We start from the raw sequence: 27,997 nt of genomic DNA, 5'->3' as shown, positions 1-27,997 counted from the left end.
CGAAATATGTTGGAAAAAGTTAATGTTTTAATCTCGTATTTTAAGTAATTGTTTATATAGTATTTGCTTTGTGATCTGTGTAATAAATAGACTTAACGAACTATCAACTAAATACAATAGTTTCATATAACGTTTATCGCTTAGAATTCTATGCCTATTTACAATGATAATTTAAGAAAATATTTCTACAATGCTCCGACACAGCAGAGGAAAATCTATAATAATATGGATAATTGATATATATATATATATATATATATATATATATATATATGTATATAAGCTGAATAATTATGTTTATGTACAATAGTAAATACTTAGAAAGTTTTTCGATTAAATAATACATACATACATACGTGTATGTGTGTGTGTGTAAGGAAACTTAGAGAACAACAATGGGTTAACGCATACGATATAGGGTTTTCTTTAAGAGATACATTTATAACAAATTGGTACAAGTTCCAAATAATTTGTAAGTGACTGAGTCTTCAGTATGTTCATATGTGTCTGGTATATAGATCTAAAGATATATATATATTCTTGTACGCATGACAAACAAAAGATATTTAAAATTCAGTTAGCTTTTAGCTTTAACGATTGCCCAACGATTCGGGCTCCGCTCAAAGCGAGATCTATACACTTGGCTTGGCGCCTTTAAATATTTCTGGGACTATACGATTATACGAAAGTCTACACAGAATTATCGAAAAATATGAAACAGAAACAAGTCGAGTTGTAGTCATGTAGGAGTACATTGAAATACACATATGTATATACAACTCGCAACTGTGTGGGCGTTTATCTAGTATATATAGTATATAGATATATATATATATATTCTTGTGTGCTCGCCAAATCCTTCTTCTTCTTCTTCTTCATTCTCTTTTACAGCCACGAAGTGCAATCCAATTATCTCAAACCAAAGTCTCTGCCTTTACAAATATTTGTCTGTCTCTTCGCTCTCTCTCCTCCAGTACGAATCCGTTTATCATCTATATCATCTTCTAGTCGCCGAGTATCATCATGCTCTTAATGCTGGCCACCTCGGACTCCAGTCGCTCCAGCTGGCTCTTCAGCATCTGATCGCGCTCCACATTGGAGACGACGGCCACCGAGACGACAGCCTCCTTCGGAGCGAGCAGCTTGCGCTGGAACTGGGCCGTCCACTCGGCACTGCCAATCGAGATGCCCGAGTCGCGCTCGTCACTGGAGTTGTCACCGCCATCGTTCCACGCCGGCGGCGAGGAGCGGTTGCAGCTGGGCTCCTGCTTGATGTGCTGCAGCGAGAGCAACGCCGTCGCAGCCGCATCCTTGTCGCCCAGATGCGATTTGTGGCGCAGCTTCAGGGGCAGACAGTTGTTGGCCTCATTCATGCCGCCAGCGCCATTGTGCGCTGGGCTGCTGCGCTGCATGGGCGCCAAGTGGGTGCCATGGGCAAGCGCATGCGGATCCGGATGGATGGCGCCTTCGGAGCCATCGTGCTCCTGCTCATCGTCGCCAGAGACGGCACCCGACGAGGAGGCGGACGATGACAGGGCTGAGGAGGCAGATGAGTGATGGGACGTCAAGGATGTGGTCGAGGACAGCATGTGCTCGTAGCTGGGTGAGCAGGCGCGCCTTGACAGATTCAGCACACTGGCCGCGGCCGAGCTGACCACCGAGGAGCAGGAGCTGCTTACGGCGTCGACCGCACTGCTGCTAACGGCGCCCTCCACGCTGTGACCGTGCAGGTAACTGGCCTCCAGCTGATCCTTGCTGATGGCCACATAGCCAGATGCTGGTGAGGATCCATTCACTGTGGCAGGCGTATATATTGTGGTGCCTGCCGGCGTGCCAGTGCCCACAGCAGCTGCATTGTAGAGAGCCCCGACGGCCACCACCTTGCGCAGGCTGTCCAGATCCTCGGGCCTGACGTTGCGGTGGAGTGCCTGCTGGAGCACATGCAGATTGGCAATGGCGTTGGTCGGCGGGCGGTTGTGCGTATCCATTGTGGAGGGGGCAGCATCCTGCACCTGCTGATGATGCGACTGTTGCAGCTGCTGCTGCTGCTGTTGCTGCAGCTGGTGGTACTGGTGTGGATGCGGATGGGCCTGAGCATGAAGTGGCGCCGGCGGCGGCGGACCGTGCTGGCCCACGTGATGTCCTCCCTTATTGCTTACGGATGTCAACGACTCGCTGCCGCGAGCATTGCCCGCATTGACATTGCTATTCGGGCCATAGATGATGGGGGAGAGCGGCGGGGCGTTGTTGCTGCTGCTGCTGTAGCCGCTGTGTGTGTGCGAGGCCGGGGAGCTGCAGCCGGCGCCGGAGGGCGACGAGCCCGACGAGGAGGAGGAACACGAGTTGCCGCTGCTCATCTTGGCGCGCTTTGTATTGCTCAGCACCTGCTCGCTGGTGGGCAGCGAGGCGAGAATCTTCTCCACGCTCACCAGATTCTCGCCGGAGATGTTGAATTTGTCCCGAATCGCATCGAGCTGCGCCTTGAGCACATGGTTCTCCTTGGTCAGCTCGATGACGCGCTGCTCCAGCACCATGTCATTGTAGCGTCGCTTCTCGCGGCTACGCTTGGCCGCCTCATTGTTGCGCCGCCTGCGGTCCCAGTAGCTCTCGTCCTTCTTGTTGTCGGGCGTGAACTCGCGCTGCTTGCGCTGCGAGAAGAGCTCCTTCTGGGCGGCGGTCAGCGTTGACTGCGAACCAGCTCCTCCCCCGGCGACGCCGTTGCTCTGTCCGTTGGATTTGCCCCCCATCAGGCTGTGGCCGTGACTGTCTGCGTAGCCGTTGCCCGGCACAAACTTGCCCAGGCTGTGGCTATGGCTGTGGCTGTCCGACATGCCGCTGTCGTTCGACTGTGGGCTGATGGAGCCGCCGTACATGGAGAGCGGATGCACTGTAGCCGAAATGAGGAATGTTATAATGAAGAAGATATCAACTTAGTTTCAGGTTTAACTTACGATTTGTGGCCTCGTTGGAGCTGCCGTTCATCGATAGCGACGGCGAAATGGTGGCCAAACGCACGCTGCTCATCATGGAGGCGCTTACGGATGAGGCTTTGTTGTGGCTCTGGGTAGGTGTTCCGGCGAGCACCTCGGGCATTGCCGTCGGTGTCGTGGCTAACAGTACTTGAACGAGCTTTGAATCCTGCACCTGCTCCTGCAACACTCGATTGCTAATCCCCTCTTCTGGCTGTTGCTGATTGTACAGCTGCTGTTGCTCCTGCTGCTGTTGCTCGTGCTCCTGCTTCAGGTTCACAACTGCAAAGAGAAAATGAAAAGCTGCGATTAGTAAAGGGCTCAAGAACAAAATAATTCGCTTTTTTACTTTCATTATTAAAGAAAACTACAAGAAAGAGAATAAACTAATGGATTACAAAATAAATAAATTAAACATTATTTTATATCAAATACTTTACCTATTAAAATAATAAATAAAATAATCTAATTATATTGTTTAGTTTAATACGTAAATAAGTAAATATTTATAATTATAATCCTACTAATAAACATTTTCATTATTATTATTTACCTTATAATTCAATATTCTAAAACGTAATTGTACATATATTATATTAAAAATGTATTTTTAGATTATTCAGAATTACATTATACTATACCAATAGTCAGTTTAAAACGTAATTAATTGAATCTATACTATATTATTGAATCATTATTAAGCCAAAAGTCGCTCATACTTAATACTCAGTTTTGACTGATATCTAGTAGCAGAGTTTTACTGTTTATTGGCCATATCTTATCGCTAACTTGGCAATAATCGCATTCGCAATGAATGTGTCAAAACAAAAGACATTGCAGCCAAACGCCACACAGTCTAATGCGATCTTGTCTGGCCAATCAGAAGATACACGCAAACACACACACACCTATATGCGCACACGCACACACTCACAGACATTTGTGGGCATGTCTGCTTGGTCTTTCTTTGTCTGGTCCTTGGCCTTGGCTTGCCCTTACAAAATAATTACGCACACAACTACGCTCTGAGCGCAAAGAACCCACTCGAACCTAACGTATGTATGTATTTCTATACTGTATATGTATGTATGTATGTCGGACGTATGCACATTTGCTTTCATTTTTAGTGCGGCCATCCATTTACACAATGATTACGGCAAATGATGCAAGAATCAGCGAATTAGACGACAGCACAAGGAAAGCACAAATAAACACACATACAAACTTACATACATATATAGACGCTCGCATGCACATCGACACACACACACACACACACACATGTAAATAACAATGGCAAAGGCAACGTAAACAAGAAATCACACGGCGAGATTGGTCGGTCTTCTATGTGTTTGTGTGCTGCGCTACCGCTGCTGCCGTTGTTGTTGCTGTCACCTCACCCTCACCGTGACCATCAAATTGGCATTTGCAGTTCAATGCGCTACAACACACACAAACACATACACTAAAATACTAACACAAACGCGCTTACATTTATTCTCGTTCCCATAAACTGGCTACTCACGTCAGCAGCCAGACGCTGCCAACGTCGCAGCCGCCGGCAACCCCTACGACTCCTACGCCGACAAATAAAAGCAACAGACGACGACCACGACGACGACGGCGACGCTGCGCTGCTGCAGTCGCTGCCTGTGTCGAAATTCACAAAAACAACATGACTAAGCGCGCTGCTGCTGCGCTCTCACCTCCTAGCTCTCTATCTTCTCCTCTCTCTTTATCTAATTCTCTTTATTTTGCATGAGTTCTGTTTTGCGTTGTAAACTAACAAAATTTAGTTTTGTTTTGTATGGGTTCTTATTTTGTTTTGTATTCTTGTTGCACTTACATTGTGCTGTTATATTTGTTGCTGATAGCGTAGCGTATTGCGTATAACAAGTGTTGTTGTTGCTACTGCTGTTGATGATGACGTTGTTGTTGTTGCTGTTTTTAATGTTATTATTTTGTTCTATGCTGCCGTTGTACAGTTTATCCGCGTATATTTTATTCCTTGCGTTGTGGTTTGCTTTGAGTATAAACAAACTTTTCGCTGTTGCAGTCTCTTGAAAAATGTTCACTTTTTGCTGTAGTGGTGCAACTATCGACATAATGTTTCATGTGCCTAATCACAGTTAATTATCCAAGCAGCGCAAATGCTGTTCATGTTGCACTTTTCGCACAGTTTCGCATTTCGATCAGAGCCGCAATAAATTCTGATGCAATTGCACTTGAAAATATGACAAATTTATTTCCGAATTTCGAATTCAGAAAAGTTTGTATTTATTATGTGTGTGTTTATTCACGTTTTCTTTAGTACCGATCAAACTGTTCTATTTTGTTTTAAACAAAAGTTTAGTTCTTGCTGTTCTTTGTTTTGCTAACGGTTCTTGGTAGCGGTTTCACTGACTTAGCTGTCTGGGACTTTTTATCAGTAGAGCAGCCGATTGCACTTCATTCAAAATATGACGCGACTCGCGAGCGCATCCACAACCGCTTCGAACGAATGCTGAATCGCAATTGAATTTGTAAAAGCATTTCACTCGGCAGCCGCAGTCCAATACGTCGCTCGGTCACGTTGCCGCTGCACGCAGTAGCGACACGCGACTGCTGCCGAACATCGAACCGAGGGCCGAACATGTTCGAAGCTCGACTCGGCCGTACAAAAGCATTGGTAAAAGTGAAATTTACCTGCTTCGATTCTGGTTGGACACATACACTCGCACACATTCACACATACACACACATGCTCGCGCTGCCTGTTGCGCGCTCCAAGTTGCAACCGATCACATTTTCTGTACACTCCATAGTTGAGTAATCAGCGTCAATCTCAAATCGTTTAGAGCTGCACATTTGAAAACTAGAACGTGACTGTGCCGTGTGCCGTGTGCCGTCCACTGGGTGTCTAACGGGACGCAACGGGGGCTGGGGGTGGGGGTGAGCGAGCGACGATGACAGTGATAAAGACGGAAGGTGTTTTATTGGAATATTGCGTTGCAATACGTACTTACATATGTACATATGTATGTATATACAGACATGTCTATGCATGCATATTATTCTATATTCGTATGTGAGTTGGTGTGCGTGTGTGCCAAATGCTTTGTGGTGACGCAAGCGCCTTACACAGAACACCTAAAGAACAACAAGTCAATGTTGTTGAACTAATAGGTACCCTGTAAAATGTCTGATTAGCTTAACATGTACACACACCCACACAAATGCGTTCTCGTTAATATAGTTATCTTAAATAATTAAGGGCAAACACAATGTGGTTGAACTAGTAAACACCCTGTAGTTAGCGATTTTGAGCGTTTTACAGGGTGGAAACACAAGCGCCTAAAATGCATAGTTATTTCTACATACATTAAATACTTACACCCACTTACATGCATGCATACCTTGATCTGCATAGTTACTCTTAGTAATTCTAATCAGATTAGAGGATATCTATTAGTCGTTCATTTAAAAATACTTCAATAATCGGGAACTGTTTTTAGCTGTCAAACACAATGCATATCTAGATCTAATTTTCCTCATTATTCTATTAGGCAATTACTAATCAGCCAAAATAATAAATTCCAATAGGAACAGGCATTCTAATAAGCTATTATGTTTAAAGGACAATCAAATGACAGCAAATCAATGAATTAATGCATACTCAACTATCAGTGATAAATATTGATTGCAAATAGAAATAAACAAACACTGCGAATTATATAATTATAAATTATTTTTACATTTGTCGCTTGATAATCGATCGGTTGTGTCTTATCAGACCCCGTCTAGAGGACTTTTGTGCACAGTCAGCAACAAAGTTGCGAAAAAGGGGGGAGAGCAGAAGTGTGACTAAGACAATAATATATGTATATATATAAATAATAATATATATTTACATATATATGCCTGCTACACCCAGGCAGCAAAATCCAATAGGAAATTGCAGTGCCGAAGGTCATGGGCGCAAGCTGACCAATAGCAAAAACTTGGCAGATATGATGTAAGCTCTATAAGTTTGATTGACTGCTTGACTGACGAGCTGAATAAATGACAGTTAGATTAGGCGACGCGCTATAGGGGCCCTCAATGCATAATTGTAAATTCTAAGAAATTCTAGTATTAAATATATACTCAAAGGAGATAATGAATTTCTAAGTGTGTGTGTGTGTGTTAGTGTGAATGTTTCTACTGATATGATAGACATTAAAACGAATAGGGAAATAACTAATAAAAGGGTTTCAGAAAAAGCGAAGCTGGCAATTGATAAGCTAAAGCATACATATACATACATGTATATACCGCTAATAATTGGAAGAAAAAAAATAGAAGAAACTAAGTTAGAAAATACTTTTTAATTTATAAAAAAAAATACAACATTACAAAAATGTAAAACATTTATAAATGTTTATATATGTATGCAGATTTATATATGTATGCATACATCAATAAAAATATATAAGACAAAACAAATTTTAATGTATGTGAAAATACATAATAGAAAAATAGATAAAATAAAAAATATTAAAATCAAAACAAAGGGAAATTTTAAATTCTCACAATGAATTTACGAGAAACAATTAATAATATAATAATAAATATAAATAAATTAATAATAATAATAATAATAATAATAATAATAATAATAATAATAATAATAATAATAATAAAAATAATAATAATAATAAATAATAATAAAATAAATTTGTTTTTGTTTTTGTTTTTTTATATTTAAAAGGAAATCGAAACTAAAGCTTCGAACAGCGAACACGTTGTGATTGAATCGAGTACAGAGCGCAATAAGAACTGCAGATCCAATTAGAATATGCAACTGAATGTGAATATCAAGTTTTATATATATGTATGTATGTATATTTGTTAAATGTGAATATCAATTTTGTCTGTATATATGTGTATGTATATGTAAATTAGTTAAATTTAATTTACATTTAACTCGTTTTAACGCAATTCTTAAGTCACGTTTATATATAGTAAGCATTTGCACTGACATATTTAACATTCTTATTAGATAAACATTCGTAAATGACTTTTGCGATTACATAATCACATCTATATCAATATGTTTATTCATATAGTTTGCCTTGTAACAGCTAATAACTGTAAGTAAACAGTCGGCTGCAGCATTTGAATGCGATGAAAATACATTTGAAAGCGCGCCCAAAGAGCGCTGCAAAGGTAAACAATCAAATCAAAGACTCAGCCTCGGCTAGCAGATACCCTTAGGATGCATAAATTCTGACTGAGTGGCCAACTGCCCGACTGAGTGGTTAAATAATTCGCTGGATTACAAGATCAATTCCAATTGCAGTTCCAGTTTCAGTTCCAGCTGCAGCTGCTGCCGCTGCCTCTGCCTCTGCTGCTGCCTCTGCTGCTGCTTTAACTGTAGCTCGAGCAACAGGTACACGTGAATCCCGTCTCTCACGTGGGCCGTGCAATCGCGCCATTTCCGTTTGCCTTGCCAACTTGAGCGCATCTAAACAGCATGCCCAGAGAGAGACAGAGGGAGAGAGAGGCAGAGAGTTTCCCAACCGAAATGTCAATCCGAGTCCCAACTCGAAATGATCCAATAAGCATATGCTCTTGCTCAAATCACATGTCTAATCAGCAAAATATGCGCTTATTGGTTAAAGCGCAGGCGGTGCACACGACATGCGGGCTATGCTCACGTTGTATTTGGTGAGGGTGAGGGAGGGGCGTGGGGCGTGGGGCGTGGGGCGTTGGGGTGGCAGTGGGGTTAGCTGTGAAGAGGTTGGGTGGGGTTGCTTATAAGCTGTTACACTACTGCTGACTACACTGGCTACACTTGCTCTGCTCCCCTCCCCCTGTCTGAGTGAAAAAGACGTCAGATTGTTACGAAACAATGCCAACGCCAACGCCAACGCCATCGTCGACGTCGACGTCGACGTCAAAGCCAGCAGCGCAGAAGCAACAACAACGTAATATTAGCTATCGACAGTAAACGGCTGTACGGCCGCTCAGCCATCAGTTAGCTAGCAAATGTTGCTCGCCCCCGCCACACCGCACATCCCCCCGGCCAACACCAACACAAAGAGGGTTGTCAGGTTATAGCAAAGCGAATGGGCTATTTATACTTGATACTGGACGGACGCTGGCGCTGATCACGTGTCGCGAAATGTGCAGCCGACAGTGCAACGCTCCCGCGAGAACGGCTCACATGTTCGCGACTCGAGTCCGCTATGGAAATGAGCGTGTTGCCTACTTTTTGCGCTTGATTTAGAATTGTTATTGTCGCTGTTGCGGCTGTTATTGTTGCTGTTGTTGCTGTTGTCATTCTCGTTCTTATTCTTATTCTTATTCTTATTGTGATAGCAGCGTGACGAAAAGTGCTGAAATGGTGTATATTGGTTACGCTGCTACAGAGAGAGAAACGTTCGACCATGGCTGGAGCAAGCAATCCAATTGGATCTGATCAGATTCGCCTTAGCACCAAATGTATTCTTTGCGTGTTGGGGGGAGGGAAGGAAAATAATTTAGTGAGAGTGCAGCTGTTGATTTTACAATTATATAAACATTTAGTTAGAGTCCAATTGGATTGCAACTTCATTGAGAGTGAGTGAGTGAGTTAGCGTGTCCAATTTAAATATTTATTTATCAAATTTACGTTCGAAGAGAATTTGAATATTAAGATCATCATATAATTAATAACAGTATCGAATAGGATAATACTAAACTATATTCTGGTTATATAAATTTCCATGAATATTATTTAAATAAATATTCCTTAAATATCTTTATATTTATATATGTATATTTTACATAAATAAAATAAAATATATAAATAATTTTATTTAATTTTATTTTATTTGAATATATTTCAATATTTCTATATATGTATTTTACATAAATGAAATACACTATATGATTAATTTAAATTAAATATTTATATGAATATATTTCAAAGTGTCAAACGTTTTTTTGAATTTATATTTAAACTTATATTACTACATAAATAATATATTTAACAAATGTATTTTTAGCGTAAAAAATTTAGTCAAATATATGTATATAAAACTAGTTGAAAGAAAAAAGGTTTTAAAGAAATAATAATTAATAATATAATACTTAATTATTATATGATTAATTATTTTAATTTAAAAACTGAATTAAAAATAAAAGTTTTACGTATAATAATAGAATAAAAAGTATAAAAAACAAATTAGGAATATATACATATATGCCCTATAAATACGTCTAAATATTATATTTATAAATATCAAAATTTTAATATAATTTTTCTTAATGTATGTTATAAAGACGATATTTAATGAATTTGAATTGCGAATTTACTTAATAAATATTTTTAATTTCATGTATTGGAATTGCAAATTTACTTAATAAATATTTCCTATTTAATGAATTTCAATTGTTAATTAATATATGTAAATATTTTCTAAACCTAGACGCAATTGTTTACAGTGTAAAAATTATGGGCAAACAGCAAAAACTGGAGAAACAAATTATTTACAATTTTTGACTCACGCTGCAATCAACTGAAATTACGAGAATTTTATTATGCATTCAGCTTTAAAAAATTACAAAATCCAAAAAGCGAAAACAAGAAGAAAACAAAATAAATGAAATACAACAAAATTCTTGAGCTCTTAGCGTATGAATTGAAACACAAACATATATACATATGTATATATGTATGTGTGTAATTGGCTCTTTTAATAAGTACAGCTGATTGCTTTACAGGGTATCACAAGGTTCGGGTCGAATTGGTTAGGTAATAATTAATGTTAATTTGAGCTATTTCCATATTTATACTTCTGAATATTCAACTCAGTGAAAAGACGTAAAAGCTTTGTCGCTCGACGAGTACGGGAATTATGCAATGCCTTCAGTTGTTCTGGGCTTTACGAAAGTTCCGCTTTATAAAATGTGCACAAACATGTGAGTGCAAGAGCGAAAGAGAGGCAGACAGAGAGAGAGAGAGAGAGAAAGTGTGTGCGATAATAGCGCATGAAATGTAGTCAAGAATTTGTTATTCGAAACAGAAATGGAGCACATTGTATATAGATGTAAATATGGATGTAGTATATAGGGCGAATTACTGGGCTGTATATTGGTATTATTGACAGGGGTATGGCCAAGTTTTTGCTACGTAATTAAATGAAATATAATTATAGTTCCTGAGGGAAAACACAGAAAAACACAAAGGAAGAGAGAGTTTAAGTAGGCTATCAAGAATTACTTAATACCCTATTTAGAAAGTATTAAATAATTAGACTAGATTTTTGGTTACAGCAAGAGCTAGCCCAAGTAAGGGACAGCTAGACTACTGAATACTCTATTCGAAAAATAATTAACAGTTAATATATTGGCAAATTAAGAGATAATTTAAGTCGAGTTTTAAACAACAAAAATATGAATCTAATCAATTTAAGTTTTGTATAGCCGACTACTAAATACTCTTCTCAAAAATTAAATGCCCTCAAATATAATTTAAATATATTACACTCCGATGAAGTAGTGATAATTAATTTTATAGGGGTATAGCCGACTGTTCAATACTCTACTCACAACGTAAGGAATTAACCAGAAATTTAGCTAAAGAATATATCCCACAAATAGAACCATATATCATTATGAACTCTTTATTAAAGAAATTGCAAGTTCGATAGGTGTTTAGCCGACTACTCGATACTCTATTGGCAATGTATGTAACCATACATATTAATAATTCTCAGACAGCTTTTGCAAAAAGAAACATGTATCATCATGGAGTCTTAAGTAAAAGAATTTAGAGTAAAGGAATCGCATTTTAACGCTAGCTAATTAATACTCTTTTCATTTGCCAATAATCATTGATACAATCAAAAACATTTTTAATAAGGCTTTTAAGCTAAAATTAAATATCTCTCTTTTCATTCTTTCTTTCTCTCTCTCTCTCTCTCTCTCTCTCTCTCTTTCTCTCTCTCTTTCTCTCTCTCTCTCTCTCTCTCTCTTTTAATAATATCTGTATTATGTTACATTCTTTGAAACATTGAATATGTATTTTGAAATATGCCAACAACTAATATACTCGCTTTCTGCATAAGAAGAGCGGTTTAGAATATGAATTAGATGAAAATCAGAAAGTCTATTAACTTGGAGATTTTCTAATTACTCTTGATTTTATTACTATTCTAGATTACCAAGTGATCTAACCCACATGAAAGTATGTGTATGTGTGTGTGTGTGTCTGCATGTGTTTGTTTGTATATGTAATTTGGTTGACCCCATTATCCGCTAGAAAGTTAGAAACGTCCAACTGCATTTGCTTTTAGGTTCAAGTTTTATATCTAACACACATACATACGAATGTATATGTATATATGTGTGTGTGTGTGTGTGTGAAGTTTGTTCTGCTGGCTGCACGACAAGCTAGAAAAGTTTTCTAAGCTATGATCGGCACTCAGTGGAGCCAAGTCACTCGCCCACCCAATTTGACCTCGAAAGCGCTTCAACGCTAACGTTTTTTTTTTCTTTCTGGAGAGCTCTATGTGTGTATGTATGGTGTGTGGTGGTTTGTGGTGTGTGTTGGAGCTGGCTATGCAACGTGAGAAAACATGCCTTTAGTCATTACCAAAGCAACCTGGCAGCCCTCAGCTACGTCTTCGTCCCGCACTCTCCCTCTCAATGCATACGTATGAATATACACATACATATGTATATCCTCTTAACCTATCCCATCTGTCACTCCTGGCCCGACGTTACGTTGGCCGCCAATCAGCGGCACATGCAACATGTTCCAACCTGTTTGCTCTGCGCGACGTTGCGAGGCTGCGCTGCGCCGTTGGAAAAACGTGAGTCGGCCAGGTCGGCAAACGTGACAGCATGTTCGATGCGATGTCGAACTGGCCTACTGAGCAGGTGAACGGGCATTTTGGGGGCGTTGGGGAAGGCGGGGTGGGTACGTACGTACGTATATTTGGGTGACGACTAACGGGGGCCGGGATAGGTTAAGCAAGCATTTCGCAATACAGCTGGCACGTTGCAGGGCCAGAGCGCAACTGGCAGGAATAATGGCGAGACGAGGAGTCTGTTGAAGGATTTCTGGAAAATTACCTTATCATCTGCAGCCACTCAGCCGGGTAATAGCCCGACAATGCTGATGGCTAATGGTAATTACGTCTATTAGGCATCGTTTGGTCAACAGGCCGATGCAACGGCAACAACAAGCGCCAACGCAGATAAATCAATGCATATCAATGTCTAGTTCGATGCCGAACTCAGTAAGAGAGAGAGCAAGAGATAGAAGGAGAGAGAGAGAGATAGAGAGAGAGATGCGGTAGTTGGGAAGCTTTCGGCTGTTCGCAGCAGTTTCAATTTCAAGAGCAGCGACGTCGGCGTCGGCGTCAACGTCGGCAGCGTCGTCGCCGTCAGCGTTGGTGTTGGATTTTGGTTTTTCGGCTTTGGCCGCGTAATGAGTGCAAATGTGAATGAACTTGCCGCAGACGCACACGCAGCCAGCTCTACTCACTCACTTGCTCGCTCGCTCACTCACTCACTCACTCGGTCAGGCGCTCTCATCTTTCTCTCTGTCGTTGTCATTTCGCCAAAGCCAACGGCGCGCCGTACCGAAAGCCCCCAACTAAAACTGTTGTTTATAACTTTCACGCAAAGTCGAAAACGATCGCTGACGAACTTACTTCATAAGTTCTAAACTGAAAACGAACTCCAATTACGGTACACCAGATTCAAAGCTTTTCTTTAATATTAACACACACACAAGCACACACACACACGCACAAACACACGCACTTACGCCTAGCATATTATCTAAATTAAAAATTCTGTTATGTTTAGTGTGTGCTTTTGCTGTTGTGATTTCTTTGTGACACACTTTCGTAATTATGTATGTATGTTTGTGTATTACGTACTAGCTTGTAAACATATACACTCTGCTTCTTATAGCATATAAATTTCTATATTGGTTTAGTTCTTATCGGGCACAACCAAAATCTGTTTTATTTATCGGACTGCAGAAGGTTTGACATAAACGACAAACGCAAGAAAGAAAGCGGCTATCGGAGAATAAGAGCAAAAGAGAGCGAAGCTGATAACACAATTAAATAAGCTTCTTATACATATACATATGTAGCTATATATATGTACATAAATAGTCGTGTGTATGTATGTATGTATGCACACTTACATGCGCTGCCATATCGAAGACTCGAAGCTTTGAAGAAATTTGGGTCTTGCTCTAGTTTTCACAACCAAAGTTCAATGATCGATTGCAAAACCGAAAAACCAAAAAACCGAAAAAAGCTCATGCGTGAGTGGGGAGAAATGAAGAGGCAGTGTGAAAGAGAGAGGAGAGAGCGAGAGCACGCAGCAGGGTAATGATAATAGGTGCTCTCTTGCGTCGTGCAGAACTTGCTCGTCATATGTGGAAACATCTACACGCAGACATACTCACACACACACATATGTACGTCTGTATGTGTGTATGAGCGGAATGAAAAGGGGGACGGGCGACATCGCTTTCTGCTTTCTTTTTATCGTGCAACTTTTGCGCTTCGCTGTGATTGTTGTTGCTGTTGTTGTTGCCTTTGTTATTAATGGGTAAATGCAAGAAATTCGTCATATTTGTGTACACACACACATATACATACATAACATATGTATTATTACTTATTAGCAAATATAATTGTACTTCGTATTAATACACGCAGAAATGTGAATGTTATTTTTGCTTAATAATTATTGCGCTTTATTTTATAATACTTGTATATAGACGCACACACACATCTGTAATACATATGTACATATGTATCTCTCTCGATAAGAAATTTACCGAAAACAAATATTAGAATAATCAAAATAATACACACATACACATGCATGTGTGTAGCACAATAATCTTTCGGTCGGACTTTCGCGTCAATTCTCCTGCCCCCCTCGCACACACATACACACACGTATACTATCAGACGAATGGAAAGTCAATGCACGCAGCGACAGCGACGCAAAGCTCAGCAGCAAGAGCAATAATAATAGCTATAGCTCTACCAACAACAACAAGGGCAACAACAGCAACAATAACAACAACAACAACAAAAACAACGGACAGACATACAACCTCAAAAGTTTGCTTTCTTTTTATACCCTGTACTCTTCATAGTTTGCATGCAATTTATATTAGAATTTCACATAACTTGTTTTGCTACCTCTGGGAAATCAAAATAAAAAATTTTTATGAACTTCTGTTAGTTTGTCACCTAACTAAAGTTAAGTGTTATATATATGTTAAACTATGCTAAATATTATGAAATATATTATAAAATATTAATATACATAAAATATAGTAAATATTTTCATTTATGTAGCTATAAACATAAATATATTTATTATATAATATTTAGCATTCCATTAAAATCATATTAATTCCAATTTGAATACTCAAACATAGAAATGAATTTATGGTTCAATGAAGAGACTAATAGAGTTAGTATAGCTAATGTTACTGTTATTTATAAGAAAGGAATTGCGTTTTATTTGCATTCTTTGCACTCGACATAAGTTTAAAATACCCATTAAAAATCAATGTTTATAAGAATTTCAATTAAATAAATGTATACACATATACAAATGATATGTATTGATACATATAGACACGCTGTCTATTTAACAATAAACAAACAAATGTTAACAATAAATGTTGAAAATTTCTAAGATACCACAAGCAACAAATGATTTGATTATAGTAAAAAACAAAAATAAATAAATAAATAATTTTAATAATAATTTAATTTACTGACATTTCTTTTTTTCGGACTTACGGAAAGTGAATAGATCTATATATGTATGTATACGTATCTTTATCTATCAATTTTATGATATTGATATAATTAATTTATTTAATCAATTATTTCAAATACGCTCCCAGCACTATGATATAGTATAGCGTGATCTACTTTTAATACTGATTATAACTAAGATTGATAAAATCAAGTTATTCTTCAACAGAGGAATGAGTGATTTCTTGCAATCAGTGTTAAAGTAAGATAAGACTTGAATAATTTATTCACTAATTAGAAAAAGAATAAATTATAAACGAATAATAAATATATATGCAAATTTTAAGTAACTCGGGATTTCTACCACATATGTATTTAAAACACATTTAATGTATACCTTCTTTCTAAACTTTCGTTCTAACCCACTCCAGTTTACATTTTACGCCCATTAAAATAAATCACCATAAATAGAATTCTATGTCAATGATCAATAGAATGAACAAAAACTAAATTGTTAATAAGTAGATTTAACTTTCTTTCTGCAGCTTAATTTTGGAAGAATTGCGCCCGGCGCTCCAAAAGCTCCCCATTAAAAGATCGCTAAAAATTATCTCCTATTTGGCTTTGGTTCTTAATGAGCAATTACGTAATGCAAAAAAAGAAGCAAAAATAAATCACCTATATACCCATATACACACTTTTTATGCACCAGTGTGTGTTAGTGTATGTGTGTTAAGTAAATCAGGCCAAATACTAAGCGGTGAAAATTGTACACAAAGCATACACAGCGATTAGCGCAACGAGAGACAGTGAGTGCCAAACAAGTTTTCAGAATTAGGTAAACAGCATTATCATAGACACATTTTAAGTCCATATTACCGTTATGCTCACAGTGGCACACAGTTGAGAACGAGAACCGTAAGAGCAGCGGCGATCAATGGGCGGCGCTGTCATTCGGTCACTCCGTCGTTCCGTCACTCAATCAGATGACAACGCAACGCAACGCACCGCAACACAACGCAACGCAACACAACGTTAACGTAGCGACCCAGAGAGCGCAAACATCTTCGTCTTATGTAATCAATTACTATAAGAATGATGGTAAAGAAAGAAATGCTACAACAGCACGCTCACTCGACCAGCGCACGGGCTCGTTCTTACTTTCTCCGGCAAAGTAGGCCGTCCGAGCACGATTAACAAACACAGACATCATCATGTAATTACGAAACTTTCACGCAAGACACACGAACACACATGAACACGCTCATGACAGCACCAACAACAACTGCATCCATGTATGTTGTGTGTGTGTGTGCGAGCTGCGCGACTCTCTTAACGTTTACGTTCTGCCGCTGCAACTTTTTTGGGCTTGAAGTTTTTCGTCTTTCAATTCCAGTTTAGAATTGGGTCAAATAACGGATTTGTGTATTTGCCTTCCGTGGCAGCGGCCCCAACGGCGAACTCACTAAATCAGACACACAAACATACACACACATACACGCACATTCGCTCACTAAAGAAACTTCTGCTGCGGCAAGATCAGCTAAAGAACGTAACAAAGCTCAAACGCGTCATTACTCACCTCACCTCACCTCACCGCTCCTCACCTTACTTCGCCATGGCTCGGCTCGTCTTCGCGCGCCGCTTAAAACACAAACCGAATTTCAAATTCAGAGCACCAGAAACCGGTTGGCTGCAGTCAATGGCGTTTGAATTGCTCTCGCTTTACCTAGTGCCCGGCTTTAGCATTGGCTTTGACTGTGGCTTTGGCCCTGGCTTTCATGCAGGTTGCGACTCAAACATGCTGCGACGCTGCTTTGAGCTTTCGTTTGAGCTGTTTGCGTGTATGCGCGCGAGCACAAAACAAACGGTCTTTGCATGTGTGTATGTGTGCATGTGTGTGCAGAGCTATTTACGTATGTATGGCTTAGTTTCGACGGCTGTTCTACATTTGAGCTGGTGAAAACAATAATGTGAGAGGTTGCAAGAGAGACAGACACACACACACACCGGTTTAGAACGTTCACTCACGCCCAATGCTCATTAAAGCAGCGCTATAAAGATCTTCAGTTTTGATTTTATTGCTCAAGAAGAGAAAGTGTTACGCCAATTGTTTAATTAATTTTTCTTCTTGTAGAAGCTACTCGTAGCCATAAGTACAGACACAGTACACACACACAGCACACACTCACACACACATTTCTACATTTTGTGTATGTATAGCATGCGCTGCGGTGTCAATAACCACAGCAAGACCGAGGCCAGAGTAAAAGTTTTGCACAATGCGCTTCATTTGTTGTTTTGACATCTTATGTACATTTCTTATGCTTCTTCTCTTCGCGGATCGTGAGTTGCTTTCGGTTCAACTATGGGCTCTGGGCTCTAGATTGTGGGCTGTGGGTTGTGGGCTTTGAGCCAGCCGAGCACTTTAGCATTAGCTTTTTGCCTCGTTGCGGCTTCATTCTTAGCGCAGACATTTACAATTGTGTCGTCTATTGCCAATATGTCAACTGAACGTTGAGCAAGCCAAATGAATTATGCATTTGGGCAACTAAAACTTTCCAAATTTCTATCGTTGTTGTTGCCGCTGCCGTCGCCACTGCCGTCACTGCCGCAGCTGATGTCTTTGCTACTTGACTAATTGTTGTTGCTTCTACAGTAACTATTGTCGCTTTTGCTATTGCCATTATGTACAGCTACTTCTTCTGCTACCGTTTTGTTGCCGAATAGAAATTATTTGCACTTGACGTTATTTTCTAAATTAAATTAATTCGCACATACGCAATAACATACAAACACACATACAGATGTACATACATGTATGTATGCATTTGTGTTTGTGTAAGATCGGAACAGCAATTGTCTTCCCAACAAAGAGTCAATTTGCCGATCTCTCTTACAGCCATGCCATGCATACACACATACATATGCACATATACAGAGAACAAAGTCGTTGCCCAACACCACAGGCCGCGACATCCCGATGGCGGCTATTACGAAATAAACGGAGAATAAGAATATAATGCGCAGCAAGGCAATGAACATGAATGCACGCGCAGAGACAGAGGGCAAGAGAGAGAGAGAGCAGCACAGGAACCCACACACCCAGGCACATGTGCAAATAAACATGCACACACAAATGTACATATAAATGTATGTAGGTACATATGTACATTAATTTCTGCATGTATAAACTTGTTTGTATATGTATGTGTTTGGGCAATTTAAGTGTTTATACACATGTACAAATGTATGTATGTATTTACCAACACTAGCACAACAAAGCAGAACAACGTATTATCCCTTTTATAGAAGAAAATGCCAGCGGCGCAGCCAGCGTTCTTTCAACAAAAATTCTTGAGAAATGCTAAATTTAGAGCGCCAACAACAACAGATGCCGGGCAAGGGAGACCCCAATCGACAATCCCCAATCCTCAATCCCCAATGACCAGTTGCAGCCGCATTTGCAGTCACAGCCCGCATCAAACAGTAGGTTGATTGGTCATTCAATAAACCAGAACTGTTCTTTCTCACTCTCACTCACTCTCTTCTCATTTTCTGCTTCTCTCGCTTTCTCTCACTCAATCGTGCACTCTTCGTTCAGCAAAAACAATTTGCGCAGTTGCCCAGCCTGAGCAATGCCAATATCAACAAAAACAACAACACAACAACAACGAGTGTAACCATCCAAATCTGAAAAGACCAAAAGTTGAACTTTCCATGCAATAAGAGTGAGCTTTAATGCGTCAGCGACGCTGACCTAAACTATCGAATTATTGATACTTACATATGTACATATGTATGTATGTATATATGTATGTGTAAATGGGTATGTGTGTGGCTGTGTATGAAAATCTGGTGCTGTTAGCAAAATCAAAGAAGAAATACCAAAGAATAATAATACTGCACACAAATTCATATATACATATGTACATACATACATATATACATACATATCTATGTACCAATGTACATTTTTATGTATGTACATGCATATTCACATGTAATAAATGTAACAGAACTACGTGCATTCATATGTGTATATGTGCGTACTTATTACGTACTTTCTTTATTTGTTGTTTTAATGAATTAACAGTTGTGGGTGTATAAGTATATGTATGTACATGCATACATATGTATGTATGTATTTATATCTGCATGGCATGCAAGTAGTGAACTTTGAACTGTAGATTTATTGCGATGGCGTGAATATGTTGGTATTTTGCTTTCAAGATTGCGAGCTTCTAGATACCCTGTACATATGTTATGATATTTTATAATTCGGTTCGAACAATTCAACTAGTATATACACATATACAAGTATATATGTATATAAAATACAGCATATATGTATGTATATAGGACACACATACTACGACTGTATTTACATACATATGTATATTTTATTTATTTTAAAATCTGAATATTCTTTTAAAATGCGAATTTTGTAGAATATAGAACGCATACATCGAAAAAGAAGCTTTCGAAATCTGTGTGTACTTCTTAATTGTATTAAATGATTATTAACAGCTATGTGACTTTCTAAATTCTTCTATTGTTATATCTCTCCACTCTTCTTACTCACACAATATTTCGCAATAGCCAATCACGCAAAAACAAAGCACAGGCTAAATATGATATAAACCGTTGATGATATATGCAGTGCAAAATATTTGATTTGGCTTTTGGTTAGGTTCTTAACTGCTCCTAAATATTAGTATAATTAATAATAATAATTATGAAATACTTTTACATGCAGGATATTTGTCTATGCAACCGATATACATAGTACACATGCACTTGAGACTTAAGCTCCACCACCAGCTGAGCATTTTAGTGCAAGCTTCTACATAGATACATATGTATGTATGTATGTACATGCCTTAATTTACATATAGGGACAAGACAATATTGGTACTAAATTTAAGCGTTATTCTTTCGCATTTTCTTGGTCTTGTTGCTTTTGTTTGTGCTGCAGCTAAAATGATCTTACTGGAAATAAATACGCATGCACACATGAGCCTATTCGCTCTGCTCTGAATATCTATGTACATACATACACATTTACTGTGTGTGTGTGTGTGTGTGTGTGTGTGTGTGTGTATGTGTTTGTGCATATGCGGAGATGTGCGTATGTATGTGTACCTTGACGCCATGAAAATGAACAAACTGAGTGAGCGACTGATTTGTTCAGCCTTGAACTTCTCTTTGGAGTGCATTAACTCTGCTGCCGCACAAAACAAACCGAGCACACACACAGTCGCACACGCACAGACGCACACAGGCAGCAGAGCTGCGGCGACAGCAGCGGCTGCGCCTTTCGTGCTTGCAAAAAAGAGAACATTTTTTTTGCGCTCGTCTCTCGCTCGAACGAACATGCGACTGTATATGAGAGGGCGAGTCAGAATTTTTGTTCGTACTGCATTTCTGTTGCTGTTGCTGTCGCTGTCTGATCTCATTGTAGACTGTTGTTGCTTTATGTAATCTAGAATGTAGTCTTGCCATGCACACACAAACACACACTCACGTACATTAACTTATAAATAAAGAAGTGTGCGTGTATATAGATGCACACACAGTCACAACATGTGCATGTGTATTTGTATTTACACTGGAACTGCAAGCTGTGTCTTTATCTGCGCCCCCATTTAGGATCGTATTACATAAGCGACACTAAATGGTGTTGTTGACCAGCGATAAGGCTCGTATTATACATATGCAAAAATATATACACACATACACATGCACATGCATGCATGTATATAAGCACATACGGAAAGTGGGCGTGGTGTAGGTGTACACGCACATTCATACATACATAAAGACGCTTATTCCTTTTTTAATGCCTGTTCTCTGCACACACACACAGACACACCATGAGTATTTTGAACCTTTCTGGCGTTGGCCTTGAACCTACTGCCGATCGTGCGCTCCGACAGCAACTGAACTGAACTGCGGCTGCTTGGCAAAACAGATACAGATACCTACGGACCAGACGCCACCGAATGTGTGGAGTTATAAAACACACACAGACACACACACTATCAAAAGCAACGACTGCAGCTACAGCTATAGATACTGCTGCGTCAATTCATTTCATTCTTAATGCCGGTATACGAGGCCCTCAAAATGGACCTGGGCACGGCCAGCAACAGTTTTTTTTTCGCACACACCCACATACACACATACATACATTATGTAAGTGAGTTTGCATGTGAGCGCACATGCACACTTACACACACTTAGTATATGTACATATGTATTTTGAATTCACATTCGAATTTGCCTGACCCCACACAACATTGCAAATGTCTCTGACTGTAGACCTTGAGATTGTTTTTAGCTCCGTTCGTAGAAGTAAAACAGTTGTTTTGCTTTACAATTTGCATAGTCACATATAAATACATATGTACATATCATGTATCTGAATGTTTGTGTGATGTAAGAATTATGGTTCACACTTCTGATGTGTGTACGTCGATTACATTTAATTAAAAGTTTTATTTTGTTGTCAATCAAAAATGAATGTAAAAATATACATTTACATGTATTTACATACATATGTCAATATGTATCGACATTAAAATGTTTAAATACGTATATACATATGCATATAGTATATATATATATATAAACTTTTATATATGTATATGTATGTACATATGTACGAGTGGACATTCATTTAAGCATGTGCTCAGACAATTTATATACAGTTTGACACGAAAGTGTTTTCACTTGGGAAAAAAATAGCAATTTTGTTCTTTGACATTAAAAAAAAACTACTAAATGTGATATTTCTAATTTTTTTTTAATTACATTATGTTTTTCAATTTGTTGTCTTACAAAAATAACTTTAAAAAAATTAAAAAACTATTAACATAGGCTTAAATAACAATAACAACATAAAAGATATTCAAATTCAACTGACACGAAAGTGTTTGCACAAAAATAAAGTATTCAAAATAAGGCACTATTAATTATATTAAGTATCAAAATTAGTATTTAGTATGACCCCCATTGGCTTCAATGACCGCTTCCAACCGTCTACTCATGGAATTGATTAGTTTTTGCACATATTCCACCGGTGTCTTCTCCCATTCCTCTAATATACAGGCTTTCAAATCGCTTTTGTTTGTTGGACGCCGCTTGGCTGTCCTTTTTTTGAGATCAGCCCACAGATTCTCTATGGGATTAAGGTCGGGACTTTGTGCAGGAGTATCCAACACCTTTGCACAATTGTAGAGAAGCCAGCACCTGACTATGTTAGCTTTGTGTTTGGGGTCATTATCTTGGTAAAACCTAAATGTTGGTTTACCATCCCTAAAAAATCCAAACTTGCGGGCACTGGACACTAGATTCGTGCGTAAAATCTCCAAATACTGTTTCGCATCCATTGTACTCTCGATAAAGCACAATTCTCCAACTCCTTTACTAGAAATACACCCCCAGACCATCACTGAAAGTTTTCCGAACTTAATAGTGGGAATTATATTTTTCCGTTCAAGGGCTTTCAACGGCTTTCTCCAAACACGGCTGGGTCCATCGTTGTAATACAACATCATCTTCGTCTCGTCACAAAATATGGTTTCATCCCAATATGAATCCACATGTCCCACATGCAACCTGGCGAATGTTAGACGTCTTTTCTCATGATTCGACGACAACAATGGTTTTTTCCGCGCAACTCGGGATGCAAACTCGTTCCTTTTTAGGGCTCTGCGGACACTTTCGCGGGATATGTCAATACGACATTCTTCCTGCAGCTCCCTGGCAAGCGTTCTGGTCGAAATTGTTGGGTTATCATTAACTTTCCTGGCCAGAATACGCTCGGCCCTATCTGTTAACGCCCGAGGTCGTCCAGTTGAATGTCTTGGCTCCAGTGTTTCATTGTTTTCTGCACGGCTTAAAATATTGTAAATGGTCCTCTTCGATATTATAAACATTTCTGATATCTCCGCCACTGATTTTCCTATGGAGTGGTTATAATAAACCAATTGAATCATGTCAAATGACAATCGCTTCCCTGGCATTCTTAATTTGTTTAAATTTTTTGAAGATTGAATCGATTCTTACAAAATATGACGAAATTGTTCAGAACATAGCATTAGCCACAGCTGTGCACATTGAAATCGCCGAAAACAACGGTAAATACGAATTTAGCAGTAAGAAGAAATAAAGAATAGCATGTGTGCAAACACTTTCGTGTCAGTTGAATTTGAATATCTTTTATGTTGTTATTGTTATTTAAGCCTATGTTTAAAGTTTTTTAATTTTTTTAAAGTTATTTTTGTAAGACAACAAATTGAAAAACATAATGTAATTAAAAAAAAAATAGAAATATCACATTTAGCAGTTTTTTTTAATGTCAAAGAACAAAAATGCTTTTTTTTCCCCATGTGAAAACACTTTCGTGTCAAACTGTATGTATGTATGTATCTATGTATATACATACATACATACATACATACATATATTATACACTTGAATACATATTCAAGTGTTAAATCAAGATAATTCTGAAACAAAGGAGCGAATTATCCATCGTAATGTAACGGAACATCAACGCGACATTGCAACGCCTTTGTCGTTGTTATTGTGTAGTTTCGTTGTCCCACGACTTCCGCGTGAGAGCATTGCATGTAATCGCAATCGTCGGGTGACTCATTTGTGTTTGGCTTTTGAGCTTTTTTTCAATATTGAGCCGGCGGCAGGAGAACCTCTCAAATTATGAATGAATGGAAGTAGAGAAGCAGAGAAACGCTGTCAAAAACCACAACAGAATCAGAATCAAAGTCAGAGTCAGACCAAGGAAAACAACGAACAAATGGCGTTCGGAGAAGAGAGCCTCAACAAAAGAGCGCACAAGAGAGAAACGTTCAGAAAAGAGCTGCATTGAAAAGGAGCAAACAACTAAGAGCAAATGGTGAAATGAACTAATCAAATTATTAAATACGTACATATAAACACAAGTATATGTATATGTACATATATATCTATGTATGTATTCACATGTGATCAGTGTATTAAAGAATTTACATAAAGAATTTGAATATTTGTATGTTAAGTAATATTCTTACCTGCTGTTTGCGCTTCAAATTTTTTGGGCTTTTTGTTTTGCTCATGCCTTTCTGTTCAGCTTTCTTCAGTGTGTGTGTAGAGTGGGCGTGGCCGTCGACAGTCAAATGACATACTCAAATATGTATTCATGTAATATATGTATGTATGTTTATGGCTGTTTTTAATTCCCAATTATATTATTTTCTTTCATTCGATTATACACAAATTGCATAAGCCTTTGCAGAAGAACCGCCTTGAAATTGTGACCACGTCATTCACAGCGAAACTTGAACTGTCGCTTCCTTCGGCCACAACGCACTCACTCAAGTTCTGAGCTCTAAGAGTGTTGCTGCTGCTGGAAGGTACAAAGCTTCACGAATCGCCCTGTAGAGATCAATTGCATGGCATGCTAACATACTACTACACTTGTGTGTGCAACATGTTCGATTGGATAAAATTGCAGGCAAGATCGAACATGTTGCAGCGAACACAGTTTGCTGCTAACAGATGCAATGTTCGACCCAGTTTCATTATTTTGCGGCTGATGTTGCCGTTGCCGTTTGCTGTTGGTAATTTTATGTTGCTCTTCGATGCGGATTGTTGTTGTTGTTGTTGTTTTGTCTCCATCTCGAACGTATTGTGCTTAGTGATCTTTAACGGAAGTTCGCTTTCTCTTTTTTTTTTGCCAAACCAATTGGTATGCTGCGCTGTTTGGATGTTTGATAGTTTCTGCCTTAGATATTTGACCTCATATTAAATTCTGATTTTTTGCAACAGTGTAAAATTGATCGAAAGCATTCAAGTCTTTTCTATGCCATTGGCTTGCATGCTGCCTACATTTATATACAATATTGTATGAATATACTAAATAATTAATAATAGTAATAATGTATTAAATAGTAGAAATGTTTAATTATTTACCTTAAATTACGCCCTTACAGATAGCATAATCCACGAAAATTTGCTCACTCAAACATACACATGTACATATGCATACAGCAATACAGAGACACACATACTGATAATAGAACCCTAAACTCTGAGTCAGTGAAAAGGCCATCGACTTGCTCCGTGCACTATTCCTACTTTCTCTGTTCCTTTTTGCTTTGTTTTCATCTCTCTCTTTCTCTCGCTCTCTCAGTCACTCGCTCGTTCGTCCTTTTTGCGTTGGATGGCATGGAAGTTAAACTTTCAAGGTTAAGCTCACTGGCGTCGAGCAATGACATTTGGCTGGCGGCGAGCCATCGACCACTGTACAGTGGTACAATTAGCACTAATATATGTAAATATGTAAGATTTGTGTATGTAATAAGCCTTCAATATGTTTCGATTGAAATTGTCGACATACTAGGGATCATTATAAATAACATATCTATATTTCTGTAAAGTTTGTAAATGTTATGAAATATGTTCCATATGCATTTGATAATTAGCTTCACTTAACTTTGAATTAGAAACCAATGTGCCAGTGTTCTCTTGCTCTCTTTTCTCCGTCAAGCTCTTCGGCTGTCTGCCTGCTGTTATTGCGCACGTTCACATTCTAAGGATATGCCCTACACTGCCTGCATTGGGCTTATTAATATGTGGATGCGCGTGGACACCAAGCACGGATTTTAGTGCTGATGTAATAATTCGCTAATAATTTATTCACAAATCAATTTCCCTAATACATTTTGTAAATTATCGTAAGATTTTAGGAATTATAGGAAATTTATTAATATATTTGAAATAAAAATATATAATATATAATAAATATAAAAAAATAAAAATAAAAATAAATAAATAAATAAATTAAGTTTTAAAATTAAAATTCAATATATTCATTATAAATAAGTCGCTCTTAATACATACATATTCATTAAGCTTTTTATGTATTCCTTCAATAGTAGTCAGCTCAGCACAGAAAGGTGATTAGCGCTGTGTGTCCAGCCGCATAAGAATATAACAACTCCACACACTTGCACACATACATATGTACATAGTGAAGAGCGCAGACTGAAAATTTTATTAGTTTTGTGCGCACACACACAGGCAGACAGACAAACACATTCATATTGCTTCATAGAAGGGACAGTAAGATGTGCTGTCACCCCGACTGGGGGTGTTGTCCTTGTCCTTGTCGTTGCCGCCATCGCTGCCGCTGCCGCTGCTGATGTTGTTGTTGTTGTTGTTGTTATTGGTGTTGTTCTCGAGGTGCGCGTCGTCTGCTCCTGCTCGTTGAAAGGGAGAGGTTATTAGACTTAGCCCAGACATTTGCCGCGGCTGCTCCTTTTTTTCTTTTCTGTTTTCATTTTGTTATAATGACCTTTCACTTTTAGGTTGGGTACGCCGACGACGGAAGCATCAGGTTGTGGTATGAGCGCGGTTCATCAGACGGCGACGCGGCCAGTGTCCTCTACATAGCTTTGTAACTCTCAGAGCCGACGAACCCTGCCACGTCACGAACGCCAAAATACTTCGAGAATTTCATTTGGTCGTTGACTCAATAGATGCAATAGTAGCATGAAATTACACGCCAGTTCAAGGAGGGTCGGTCGCCTATGCAACCTATGGAAACTATCTCAGTGTGATGTGATTTTTATAAATTATTATTTATAACTTAGTATGGCTGTATATACATATATGTATATACATGTACATATTTATTCTCTAATATACATATATGTCAATTTATAGCTCAGTTTTCAGGGATTTTAAAGAAGACTCTTCGAGAAGCTTCTTAGCTTTTTGGGAAAGTGAAATCTTGTATAACAGCCATTGATGGTTCTCGAAGCTTCCGCCAAATCCCCTTAAAACTAAACCAATCTGTATACATCTGAGATAAACAAAAAATTGTGTTAGTACTAGTTCTAGTGTTGCCCAACATAAACTCTATATTTTGAAAATATAAGTTGAAACGATGTACACATGTTATAAGTCGCAATGTTATGTTATACAGATGTTATAAGTCAATCTACAGCTTGTCTCTGCCCTGCTGTATATGTATAATAATAAATGAATATGTATATTTATATTTGAATTTTCTTACATAATATATATTAAAGTTTAAATAACAAACAGAAAGGAAATAAACAAGAATGTGTGAAAATTTGTTCGATTGGATAATTTAAAACATTAAACTAAAGGATTCGATATATCTGCATATACATATGTATATGAAGTATATTAAGATTAACTGAATCTGCATACGAAATATATACATATCTCCCG

The 27,997-nt window shown here is 38.5% G+C and overlaps 1 protein-coding gene and 1 long non-coding RNA gene across 3 annotated transcripts; one reads left to right on the top strand and one right to left on the bottom strand.

The window, feature by feature from the left end:
* Positions 1–5: 5 nt before the first annotated feature.
* On the bottom strand, positions 6–25,137 carry vri (nuclear factor interleukin-3-regulated vrille). Of its 2 annotated transcripts, none has more exons than XM_089465639.1 (3): positions 24,808–25,137; positions 2,952–3,251; positions 6–2,887 (listed from the first exon to the last, which is right to left on the bottom strand). In XM_089465639.1, exons 2-3 carry the CDS (start codon positions 3,091–3,093, stop codon positions 1,005–1,007), a joined length of 2,025 nt encoding a protein of 674 aa, XP_089321765.1. In that variant the 5' UTR covers positions 3,094–3,251; positions 24,808–25,137; the 3' UTR covers positions 6–1,004. The 2 variants fall into 2 exon arrangements, with proteins under 2 accessions (XP_089321765.1, XP_017859789.1); XM_018004300.2 differs by lacking the exon at positions 24,808–25,137 and adding an exon at positions 4,816–5,493.
* Positions 15,873–27,796, top strand: LOC149269957 (uncharacterized). Its single transcript, XR_016269474.1, has 3 exons — positions 15,873–19,219; positions 19,335–24,653; positions 27,106–27,796. It is a non-coding gene; the product is annotated as an uncharacterized LOC149269957 (long non-coding RNA).
* The last annotated feature ends 201 nt before the right edge of the window (positions 27,797–27,997 follow it).

The sequence above is a fragment of the Drosophila arizonae genome, chromosome 3, assembly GCF_054131065.1.
Source record: "Drosophila arizonae isolate 15081-1271.41 chromosome 3, UAZ_ARI_1.0, whole genome shotgun sequence".
Lineage (NCBI taxonomy): Eukaryota > Metazoa > Arthropoda > Insecta > Diptera > Drosophilidae > Drosophila > Drosophila arizonae.
Note: the sequence above shows the minus strand (reverse complement) of the source record. Positions and strands in the feature narration are given on the sequence as shown.

Coding starts and splice junctions, on each gene's coding strand:
- vri (XM_018004300.2), bottom strand. CDS start 5,074: ATGTCGATAGTTGCACCACTACAGCAAAAAGTGAACATTTTTCAAGAG. Junction 3,252..4,815: donor AACAAATATAACAGCACAAT/GTAAGTGCAACA, acceptor TTCTCTTTGCAG/TTGTGAACCTGAAGCAGGAG. Junction 2,888..2,951: donor CTCCAACGAGGCCACAAATC/GTAAGTTAAACC, acceptor TTTCGGCTACAG/TGCATCCGCTCTCCATGTAC.